This window comes from Epargyreus clarus, unplaced genomic scaffold (genome assembly GCF_041222505.1).
Source record: "Epargyreus clarus isolate Ecla_fem2 unplaced genomic scaffold, WU_Ecla_fem_2.2 ptg000002l, whole genome shotgun sequence".
In the NCBI taxonomy this organism is placed as follows: domain Eukaryota; kingdom Metazoa; phylum Arthropoda; class Insecta; order Lepidoptera; family Hesperiidae; genus Epargyreus; species Epargyreus clarus.
The window spans coordinates 6,055,404-6,068,064 of record NW_027332210.1 but is presented as its reverse complement, the minus strand read 5'-3'; the positions used below and the strand labels follow the sequence as shown (position 1 = coordinate 6,068,064).

Genomic DNA, 12,661 nt, shown 5'->3' with positions numbered 1-12,661 from the left:
TCTTGGCATAACTTGGCTTGCCCTCATCCAGATACCTCTTCTTTCCCAAAAATGACATTTCGTAAGTGTAAGAGATCCCGCAAGATGGCATTGACTTTTAAAAGCGCTTTATTTCATTTACAATGTCTATTGTATTGAAAAAAATGTTATAAGGTGAAATATGTAATAAAAATTAAATTTAAAATCGGAAAACAAACATTTCCTTATGTTCTGAGATAGGAGTGGATAAATAAAAGTCATAATTTTTAACATATTTATTATTCTATACCTTTATTAGTATAATTCTTCAATAAACCTTCAGTACGGAATTAAAATAAGCTATACCAGTACCAACAGTAAGGACATTTATATGAATATTTTTTGTCACTTATGTTACTTTGTGAGCATTAATACTTTTCTTAGAGATACAACTACTTGTGCTTTGCTACAAGTTTAACATTTAATATATTATATGTCATAAATAATTTAAATATCTTCGCCTCATAGGCCTCATAATCTATCGTATAGTTTGCGACATATGAAGTGGTGTCAACATAAGTTCGAATGCCGCATCTTTTAAGTTGGCACCTCTCAAATTGGCCTCATGTAGATCGCTTCCCGATAAATCACAGCACTGAAAAACAAAACAAATAATGTTATAAAGACTTAGTACATAAAATAGTAATATGTTACCTACTTTGATGGTCAGACATGCCTGTTTTAGTAGATTAGATATGTAAATGGTGAATTTAAAAATATATTTTAGGCGTTTACTATTTTTAAAAAATGTTGGTTAAACCTAGCAGCCAAAACACTATACTAGTCTAATAAGAAAAAACCTTTAATCGAAATCTTATAATGCTTTATCACTGTCAATTCTTATCAATATCTTAAATCAATCTTGCACTACGTCAAAAATAGTATTTCATTAGACACAATAAAATTATATAGTGATTAAAAAAATAAAATTGTTTTGAGTTTCTTTACATATACTTCAAATAAATGTACCTCCAAGTCCGCTCCCGCTAACACAGCCGTCCTGAGATCACAGTTTTGTAAGTTTGCATTTTTCAGTGTTGCTACACGCAAATTCACACCCCCCATATTGCTACCCTCCAAATTAGCACCTGTAAAAAAAACGAAATAATTTTAAGCCAATTTTAATAGAACTATGTCTTATGTGACATGTCTTTAGAATATCCACCTCTTTTATGTGTTTACTGGTGATTATTAATATTTATTTTAAGTTTATTTCCATTGCAGTATAGTATGTAATCTACTAATTCTAACTTAACATCTACTAATATAAGATAATTCTTAATATGCAAATCTTAATTTAATTCCCAAAGTTGCCATTATTATTAGCTGTACTAATATTGGGCTTAAACTTGTAATGCATAGGGTTACTCATTTTATATAAATTATAGATTGTAAATAACTAGATATAATACCTGAATAGCATAATAGGAAAACTGCTTAAATTTAAATAACAACATAACTAGTACCTTTCAGATTTACACCTTCCATCACAGCTCTAGACCCTACAGGGTCTTCCATATTACATCCTTTCAAATTAGCACCTGAAAATATTATACATGAATAATTAAGAATCATTTTACATAGGTTTTTATTTTCAGTGCAGCAAATATAGCCTTGAATTTAGATACTCATTGCATGGAGATTTTTTATAATGAATGATGGGCACAGGTTCAATAAGCAATAGTACTAGATGTCTAGAGAAAGCTCCAAAATAGAGAGAAATAAGACTGTAAAATATTGTGACAAATTGTGATATATGCCTCAAAAACATTGTACACAAAATACCCAATTTTGGCAACAAGAGACAGTGCTATGGACACTTGAAATCCGTTTGTGTGCATAAGCTTTCTGCAAAGCCTACTAATAATAAAGATGGGAAAACAACAATTTTAGTAAATATATGGTGTAACGAGCATGCAGTCCACCTGGTAAGTGACTACTACCTCCCAAGGATATCTGTAATCAACGCCCCATAAGATTCAATTCTTACCTCAGATTGACAGCACATGTGTTGCTACCTTTAAAGCCAAAGTTGGCCCTGAAGAAGTTTTCAAAATTCTATTCCTGCGTCTATTACATATCATGGTTTTTTTAACTTTGTTTGTATAGAATATATCCATTGCATACCTTCCATATTAGCACATAAGGCTTTGACTCCGAGTAGCTGTGCACCCTCCAGATTGGCATGTGACAAGTCAGCTCTCTCCAAGCAACAATGGGACAGGTTGGCTCCACTCAGATTACATCGAGACAGGCATGCATACTGAAATCAGGAAAGACAATTATATTAGATAAGTATTGTATTTTATGGTGTAATCTTTGTGAGACAATGTTTTCTTCATATGAGGGTCACTTTGAGGTTACATATAAGAAATTTTAGAGTGAACGATTGAGTAGAAAGAGCTCAGATGGGTTAAACAACTACTGTGACAACACATCTGTAATTTCACCTATTTTATCATTTTTAAATTCCTCTTTGGAATTGGTAATAGCAGTCTTTGGCTTTGTTCTTGTATAACATGGCAGTAGTAAATGAGCTTGCAGTCAACCTAAATGTAAGTAGCTGCTGCCACCTATGAATATCTGTAATCAACCCCAGATAAGATTACAATCTTATCTGAGGTTGGCAACAGATGCCTAGTTACTCGGAAGAACTAAGTTGGGGCTCAGACAAATGTCTCCCTTACCACATCCTTTAAACTGAAACACAGCAACACTTAACACTGCTATTATTAGGCAGAAATAGGTGTTAGTTAACTTAAAGTAATGTAAAATTCAATCATCATTACCTTAAAATTGATATGCCTTAGGTCCAGCCTATTTAAGTCTGCACCAGCTAAGTTGACACCCTGGAACCTTAGCTCAGAGTTAGTAGATGTAGTGATGATAGACCTAACCACATCCATTCTTGACAGAGACTGACTGTTCCTATTACTGGTCTCGGCTTCATCTATCAGAATGTTCAATTGTGGTATCATGGAGTCGATACCTAGAAGTGATGTTGTATAAATATATTAGTGACTATAGAATTAACCTATTGTTTGAAACATGTGTTATATTGTAATACCATTTTAGTCTTTGTAAAATGATCATTTTAAAATTCAGTATGCAAAAATTCCATAGCTGGCCTGAGATTTTCGGGCATTTTTGACTCTATTGTACTTATGGAAGCAATTTTAGAGTATATTGAAAACATTAAACGGATAACCATAATCTGTATACCACAGACTGAACCATAATATGTATGGCACAGTATTATATCTGAAAATTCGATTTCAGAGTACTTTAGTGCCATTATTGTCTTTGTAGATCTCGCCATTTGAATATAATGGATGCCAAGGCTAATTTAAGGTGAAATTACGGTAGCATGTTAAGGCAATGTTGCAAATTATGTATGAAATGCAACTGTGTTCATCTTACATGAATTAATATAAAGTTTTCTCCTATGATCTTGTAGACATGCTTATTTTTTATATTCTTTAAATTCAGCTTTTTATCTGGGGGTCCAGGGTTAGTTAGTTATATGATGATAGTAAATAATAAAAATATAATTTTTATTCTTACCATAAAACACAGCCTCCTCTAACACACCCTTGGGATTAACATGTTTATCCAATATGACCACGCCATGCCTCAAATAGTTCAGGATAGGCTCAAAATACTCTGGACTCCTATCTATTAAGTAGGCACCTGTAGAATCCACAGCACTAGGATTCATTAAGTAAACATTATTATCATCTGCAAACATTCGCGCCAACATCGATAAAGGCTCTTTCACAAGCAGTGTGGAACGTGATGTTGTAAAATGCTTTCCGCCGACATTCAATGTTATCCAGTCTGAAACACCCTTTACGGACCGTTCTTCATCTGTGCCCAAACTTGAATTTCGAACACTATCATAATCATGACACTCATGCTCACATACAGGAGATAAATACACATTTTCGTCATCTCTGATAACTCTCACATCCTCAATTTCACAACCATTCGCTGTAAACAACGTAACAGTATCTTTTTCCAATAGAAAACTTGCAGCAATTTTTGTTTTTAGCGCTTCCATCGAGTCTTCCACGGCCATAAGTTTTCCATCTTCTTCTGATTTGTCCTTGTAAATGTACACACGTTTCATAATACGGTTTATATTTTCCTACTTTATTTATAATTACTTAAAATGGAATATTATTAAACTGAAGCAAGGAAATTGAAAACGCCTAATGAAATTGACTATGGTTTGACAATGTCAAATTGTCAACTAGGGATAGCGGTCGACGTTGTTATATTACTATTAACGTCAAAGTGACTTATGTCATTTGTCACAGACTATGCAATAGATTAACCAGTAGTCTATGTAATATGTAATCACAGACTACTTAGGGATAACATCTACGTATATTGTGTAAGAGAGTTTATTTGTAGTAAATGAGTAGCAAATACTAAACTAATATAGGTACTATTATATATTATAATTAAAATGCCGTTATAAAACTTTCAAATTTAAAATTTAAAATATAGAGTAAATATTGAATAAATAACAATAAATTATAAGATCTTTGTGATTCTTGTCTGTGATTTTTCTAAGATTCAAAATAAACGCAATGAACTTCAATAATAATAGGTTTGAGATCGGCTCTTAGATCGGCGTGTTTTTATAACATTACTTTTTTAGAACAAATGTTTTTAAACTAACCCAAAACTAAGGTTTACGATGAGATAACTCATTGACTAGATTTACTTGACGTATGGTCACGGCAGTCACAAACCTTGGTCAAATGGTCTCGAACGCCTAATGACTTTATTATATGGAGCTTTTCATAAGTGGACAAGGTTATGGTTGGTAGACGGGTGATCAAGTTTCGCCTGACATCTAAAGTTACATAAACGATTAAAACGACTACCTATACCTACAATAAAATATGCAAAGTTTCTACCATTCTGCTATTGTATCAGGCTATTATTTGAGTGTTACCCATTACGAGTAGGTAATATTATACATTTTATTAATGCAATTAAGTAGAATGACATTTAAGTAACAGTTTCGTAATATTTCGTGAGGTACGATCCGCGTGGCGGAGCAGTCACCATACCGGTCTGACGCGCGGTGGGTTCCGGGTTCGATCCCCGGCCAGACAGATATCTAAATGATGAATTTAGGTGTCTGTTTCTGGGTATGGGTGTTTGTGTATCCATGACACCCATGACACACGGAACCTAGTGTGGGGCTATGAGGTTAGAAGGCATGTTTTTTCTTTTTTTTATGATTTTCTTTTTGATTACTTACTTACATACCTATTAAATAATGATTTACCTTATAGATAAATAATCCTTAGTGTTTTTGAAAAAATCATGACCTGTAATTGAAACTACAACATCGCGATGAGAATCATAAATATCTCATTATCGATCACATTATTTTAACAGATGGCTGCTATAAAACTGGCGTTCCCTGTGATGTTTCCTCGAAGTAAATCATGATATCACACTGTTATTTTGTCATTGTGTGTATTGTTTCAATTTTAATGACTGCAATTTTATAGGAGTAATGAATGATACATGACCTCAAATACTTTCCGAGTCCATAGGAGCATGGGTACTTGTCCCTTTAGATCCGGGAGCAGATGAGGACTACGGAATCTACTGACTGCCTCGGGTAGCATGGGGGTATGTGTAGCATGTTGATAATAAATATAATAAACACGTATTTATATGCCTACCTTATGTACTTACGTATTAACTTATTCCGCACTCCATTGTTAGACGAAGTTGAGTATTTATTTAGTCCATTTTTCAACTTCAGTGCGCAACTTTTTACACGGTAGTTCTATAAATCGTAAGAACTAAAACTAAAGTAGGTAATGTTAGGGATTTCTCTGGCTCGCTTCCTTATTCCAATCGCAATGGGCTCACGTACCTATACAAAGAAACTCTGCCATTAACCGGAATCAATGGTAATTACCTACTTAAATGGTAACTAGCTTAAGAAGTTTAGGAAACTATTTCGAATAAGTGTTAGGTACCTAAGCTTTTATACCACACGATTTTTGATTACCTACTCGTCTATGCATACGATGATACGACTAATGATAAAAATGCTTTATAATATTGTAAAAATAATTAAAACCTAATTATTGATTAAATATATTTTTTATCAAATTTAAGTTACTGTGTAAGGAGCGACTTTATCCATCTGATCTTGTCACCATATCACCTCATGTCCCCAACTTGGAGTGAAGTCCTAATTGAGATTTATTTATTTATTTGTTACGATAGGCTTAACAGATATTACAGATTTTATCTAATTCATCTGTCAAGCGTTGCCAAATATTATAATAAAGATAGTTACGGGTGCGACCCCTGAGGTCTATATTGGATCGGTAGTGTATCTGCCTTTACCTACATACCTGAAAACAAAACATAGCTGCTCAACTGTTCTCTGTGCAGCTATGAGCTCAACTGTTCAACTCAACACTGTTGTTATAAGATAGAACTAGGTGTAGCGATGGACACCTTGGGGATTTAACCACTTCATCGTCCCTGTGACAAGTGGTATCCGTGATGGGTTTCTCCATGCATAAAAAGGTGTAGCGGTAGTGGCTACGTAGTCGAACTACACACGTCTCTATGTATGTTTCAACAACTAATGTATTCCGTAATATTATTGGTGACTGACGTATGAAACTCCATCAAATAAACTCTCATATTTCCTAAAATAGGTACCGATGTTCTCCTAATTTCCGAATGTTAGATAGCGATCACATTTAGAACTTAGGCAGTTAAGATGTGCGGCGTTGATAATGTTGATTGACAGAAAACCATTACCAATCTAGACTCAGACGTATATTAGAGATTATTCTACGATCTATCTTGGTATACTTTATGGTTTAGCAGTGAAAGATTTTATCGTTTAGCGCCAATTTAAATTAGTTTATTTAGTGAGGAATTAGCAAACATTTAGAGCGTAATTTTTTTTATGCTATTGATTTATAATAAGGGCATAAGTAGGTATTTAGGCGGCACCCTTCCTTAGCATAGGTGGGAACCTTCGATCACTAATAAGAACTAGATACACAATCAGCGACAAAAAAATGGCGCGACGAAAAGAGCACCCAAATAGACATTTGGGTGCGCTTTTAGGTTAGTAGTGTTTGAACGTTCGGAGAATAAACATGCCTCAGTGCTCGTTCAAAACTGCAAAAATCACACGTCTAGTACGCTAACAAATGATGGAATATCGTATTTTCGGTAAGTATTATTATTATAAGTAGGTAATTGCTATCACTCAATTATAAATACTGCTATTTCGTTCGTAAATAATTTATTTTTAAGTTTTAAAAATTATCAACAAAAATCAACAGAATGTATAAACCATTTAAATTGTAAAGTCTGTTACTAAACGTACAATTCTTACTATTGCAAGCCCACTTGATTTGTTCGGGTTACATGGTGACTCTGTTCTAACTTGAATGGAGACGCTATTGTTTTATATTTTTTTCTTTAATTTAATTATTTTATTTTTCTTTTTTTTGTTATATAAAAATATTTGTTTTGTATAATAATTAAACATAGGCAATGAGTAAATAGTAAATGAGTGAAATTAAATTATTAAGTAAATTATTATTTAATATATTTATGATGTCTTTTCATCCAACTGCCGCGACAATAGTCATAGAATTATTATAATAAAGTCTATTGTCGAAAGATACACTAAAATAAGATTGCTTAACATAGCCAAAAAAGATACAGAAAAAAAATAAAAATCCATCGAAAAGACTGTTTTCCAATAAACTCACTTTATTCAAGGGAATTAATGGCATCCTGTTGATTCCATATTTTTATTTTTACTCGACTGCCAAGGAAGGGTTATGTTTTTTGCACGTATCTTGTATGTATCTTTATAAGCGGACTTTAGCTGCACTGCATTTTATTCCCTCGGATCTAACATATGGCTGGGTGAATTTCGACAGTTAAGGTGTCATTATATTCGTCTCAAATATCTAAATGTCCTTAGATAGGTGTTGGAAAAAACTCTAAATTTAAGAAGAAATATACAACGGATTTCTGTCACTACAAAGTAAGCAAGTAATTTAATTAAAATAATCAAAAACCCGACTGCACTATAAAGGCTGAAGTAGAATTTTCAAAAACAGTGAAATAGGCGTTTCATCATTTTTTAGCAAGAAAGCCAAAAAAAAGTTTTATAATAGGTATCTGCTTCAAAAACAAAAGATGTTCAAACAATATTATCCTATTTTATCTTCGTAGGGCTCATTTACGCTATATAAAGAACCTATGTGTAAAATTCCAGCACGCTAAAGATCCGCGGTTTCCCTTTACGTTGGTGTCTGGCGCAGCAACTTACGCATTTAGTCAGACAGTCACCTCGATGTGTTATACACATGTATATATCATATAATATGAGTGTAATCACCTTTTAATTTCCTTTATTTTGATACCCCACTCCATAGTTTTGGTTAACTTTTTTAAAACGTGTTACTATTTCGGAAAAACATCCACCATTTACGATTTATAGAATATATAACTTCAGTAATTCAAAGTTCTAGTAATTATTTTATATCGTTAGGGGTAGAATTTCATTATTTTTATCCAACAAGCCAGATACAAAATTTCATAGTGTTTGCGTCAAAATTGACGGTTGTTCAAATTAACTTTTAACCCTTATTTTGCCCTCTATGGGGTTGATTTTTCGGAAAGGGATAAATAGGTGTGTCTTTATTCCTATCCAGAAAGCCAAATACTAAATTTTACAGTAGTTGCTTCAAAATTAAAGGATTTGAAAAAAACTGTCATCCCCTGTTTTACCCTCTTAGGGGTAGAATTTCCAAAAGGCCTTTCTTAATACTTATTTACGCTATATAGCGAACCCATGTGCAAAATTTCAGAACTCTAAATTAAGCGGTTTTGGCTGTACGTTGATTTCTGAAAAATGAAAAAATCATTTAGTCAGTCAATCAGTCAGTCACCTTGCTATTTTATATATATACAAATTATATGTTTTTATAATCTCCGTTTAATTTCCTTTCATTTGATATCATACTCGATAGGTTCGGTTAACTTTTTTTGAAATATTACTATTTCGCGCCAAAAATCCGCCATCTTGATTTTTTTTTTCTAACACCTATCTAAGGACACTCGGGTCATTGAGACGAATATAATGACACCTTAATTGTCGACATTTATCCAGCCGTTTGTTAGATCCGATCAAATAAATAAACACAAACATACAAGATACGCGCGAAAAACATAACCCTTCCTTGGCAGTCAGGTAAAAATAATTGAAATAAATGTTGGTTTACTACATATTTATTTAGTCGTGGGCAATATATTTCTTTGGATAACGGCGTAAACAGCTTGTTGATTTTTTAATTAAATTACTTGTATTTGGTTATATTTTAATTTTAAACTTATTATATTTTTATTATAATAAATTGTGACTGGATATTACTTACTTTCATTGATAAATTATTATTATGTTCATTAAAATTAATTACTTCGACCTAATAAAAATATTAAAAGTAATGACAGTTCGTCTCCACTAATTCCTTGTCCAAGTGACAAACCACGGTCGTCAATTTTTTTTTCTTTGTTTTTAGCGTCAATTTGACGCCACTTTTTAAGTTCATTTTTGTATGGGATTGTGTATCTAGTTCTTATTAGTGATCGAAGGTGGGAACAGATAAATTCTTTAAACAGGAGGACCCTTTTTTGTTTTTGTCGACTAATATCTATAGACTATTATTGTTTTATTCATTTTAGACACGGTCCGTGGCAATATAAAATCATATATTTATATTTTCCGTAACGCGACCGTGCTGACACGGGCCGTGCTTGTGAAGAATAGTATAGTCCGCGCCAAACTTCTAGTCCGCTCTGTTGCGCTCGTTTATTTAGCATAGATATACTCCGTAATGTAAGGGCACAATAACGCAGCTATGCACCCGTGGGGGAGAGCGGGTAGCAGACGGGTGCCGGTGGGGTCCCGCACTGTCTTCGTCCCGCTAATATCTGCAATTTGCTATTGCGACGCGACTCGTTTCTATGTTCAGAGCGGACTAGCATGTTTTTTTGACACGATATGTTGAATCCCTGTAGATATAAATGGGGCTTTCCTTGGCGCAGTGATGCGATTTCAGAATATATTTAGAATCTAACCTATTTTCAAATTAATTCCGTGTTGTTTGTTTTCTCTAAAATCATGATCGAGTGCAGAAATCTTTGCTTTTATTCTTCATCAACAGTTTACTTTTGCAGACATGCAACCGACTGAGTAAACATGCGATGCCTACTATATACCTACCACCTACATTTATTCGAGATAATTTTTTTGATTCAGTGAAAAGTGTAATAAAAAATGTGGAGATTTCTATACACTTCTCTTTCGTTTTGAATAATGTTCGAGTGAGAAACATATACAAAAACTGCTATTTTGGATAATGATCTTTTTTTATTTAAACAGGAAAAAAATACACAAACTTAAGTTCACAATTATACATTACAATACAATTAAAATTCAACGAACCTATTTAATTGTCTTCAGATGCAAATGATATTAATTATACATTATAAGAACTTTAAATACAAACTAAATTAATAAGGATTTGTAAATACTTTTAATTGGTTTATTAATTTAGTTTGTATTTAAAATTAGAATTATAATAAACACAGAGTAGACAAAACAACAGGTCGACCCTCCTTCCATTTTTTTTTGCGCCCAGATGAGTAGGTGGAAATCTGGGCTAACCCTTTGCGGAGGGAAAAATGCATCCAAGCACTCCCAGGCCGCGACGACGGTACCTGGGTTGTGTGGGGCTCCTGAAGGGACCTCCTGAAGGGTGATCAACCTACTAAAAACCTCCTTTCAAGCTACGTCCTAGGGGACCGTACAGCTCACATCGGATAGCGACTTCTCATTCTGGAAACGAGAGGCGCTAGCGGTGCTCCATAGGGAGCGACCGCTAGGTCATGATCCGTTGACACCTTCGGTGTCAACAAGACTGAAGGTGTCAACGGATCATGACTAAGACAAACGTCGTTCGGGAGACGACTATTAACGGAAAGTTTTTCACCCCTATGGACGGCCAGTAGGTTCTCCAGATCCGAGGAGAGTTTGTTAGGAGCGTCGGTCAAGATATTTCTTGGCCGGCGGCAGTTATAGCGTGTAGGAAGAGGGGCAGCGTAGTCTTTTAATAAAAGGGTTAGGATGGTTTTCTGAGCGAGTGAAGAACGCTTCAGAGAATTGTTTGAGGACTTGTTGAATCGGAGCGAGCTCCAGGTCACGGTGTAGGTCGGCATTCCTGACGTACCAGGGGGCGTTAAGAGCCCGACGACAAAAGATGTTTTGGATCCCTCCTTCCAATGTGACAGGAATATATACTTAATAGAGTGACTAAAGGTGTAACTAAAATTAACTCACCAAAAAGCTTTTACCTGGGTACTTACTTTTACTAAAACTTTGATAAATATGATGATAAAGATATTAAGATATTCTGCGTTAAGATATCTCTATATATCTACATTTAACATATCTACTTCTCTATATCTTATAGTTCCGCAAAATAAATGGCGTCTCAATTGAGAGTAGGTACCTAATTACTTTAAAGTAATTACTTTAACTATCCACAATAAATAATAAAACAATAGTACTCCAAGCTCGATGATCAATATCCAACCTAGGCGGATTTCTGATATTATTAAAACTCTGACCAAGTGCACCAAAAAAGAACTTGGCAAAGTCTTGCATTGGCGACTTTTCTGGTGTTGCAAATGTCCATAGGCGACGGCTTTTCACCAGATAGCCCGTCTACCTTATCGTTAAGTTAACAACTCCATTGCATAAAAAAGTTAAACATCATGAAATCATAATACAGCATCACTGCTGGGCACGGATCTCTTCTCAGAATGATAGTCAGACCATAGTCCATCACGCAGGGTAAGTGTGGACTGATAGACTTCACACACATTTGAGACCTTTATAAGAACTCTCAAGTACGTAGATTTCCTCACAATGTTTTCGATCGTCCTTAAAGCATAGGCAATTTCTAAAAAAGTCATTATAACCTCAAAACCTCAATAAACAATACGGCTAAAACAAAAAAACAATTTCCGTGAACGAATTGAAATATATTTTTATGAATATTTTTTTCTGCGAAAAGTGTGGTAATGGAAAATCCGCGTAAAGTATTTTCAGCGATGAAACTGAAGGACATCGGCCTCTGATTCCGATGAACTTGAATAAGCGTTGACACAGCTTTTTAACGAGCTTTCCCTGAAGTCATTTTCGTGAGGTTTCAATTTGAGGAACCCCAATGAAAAATGAAAGTGTAAAAAGTGACTCGCTTACTCACAATAAGACCCTTAACTCAAAGCCACATCTTGGGCTCCCTTTGTTGTAACATAACACCTGGAACGGACAAATCGAACACAAGAGCACCCAAATTAAAAATATGACATATAAATGTATCATATTAAGGCCAGGGATTGTACCTGAAAATCTAAAAAAAAGAAAGTCAATTTAGGAGATAAATTGCCGGAAGAGGACTGATTTTTTGCGATGGGAGGTAATTAAAAAAACAATAGAAGAAATAAAGGTATCAAAATATGTGTACTTTATGGTATCAACATTATAAAA

The 12,661-nt window shown here is 34.1% G+C and overlaps 1 protein-coding gene and 1 long non-coding RNA gene across 2 annotated transcripts; both read right to left on the bottom strand.

Moving 5' to 3' along the window:
• Nucleotides 1-239: 239 nt before the first annotated feature.
• On the bottom strand, nt 240-4,271 carry LOC140746656 (BTB/POZ domain-containing protein KCTD9). The gene is made up of 6 exons (XM_073078771.1): nt 3,583-4,271; nt 2,808-3,007; nt 2,146-2,281; nt 1,485-1,559; nt 988-1,106; nt 240-613 (listed from the first exon to the last, which is right to left on the bottom strand). Exons 1-6 carry the CDS (start codon nt 4,145-4,147, stop codon nt 497-499), a joined length of 1,212 nt encoding a protein of 403 aa, XP_072934872.1. The 5' UTR covers nt 4,148-4,271; the 3' UTR covers nt 240-496.
• A 3,853-nt stretch (nt 4,272-8,124) lies between these two features.
• LOC140746652 (uncharacterized) lies at nt 8,125-9,695 on the bottom strand. The gene is made up of 2 exons (XR_012102791.1): nt 9,152-9,695; nt 8,125-9,104 (listed from the first exon to the last, which is right to left on the bottom strand). It is a non-coding gene; the product is annotated as an uncharacterized LOC140746652 (long non-coding RNA).
• Between the last annotated feature and the right edge of the window lie 2,966 nt (nt 9,696-12,661).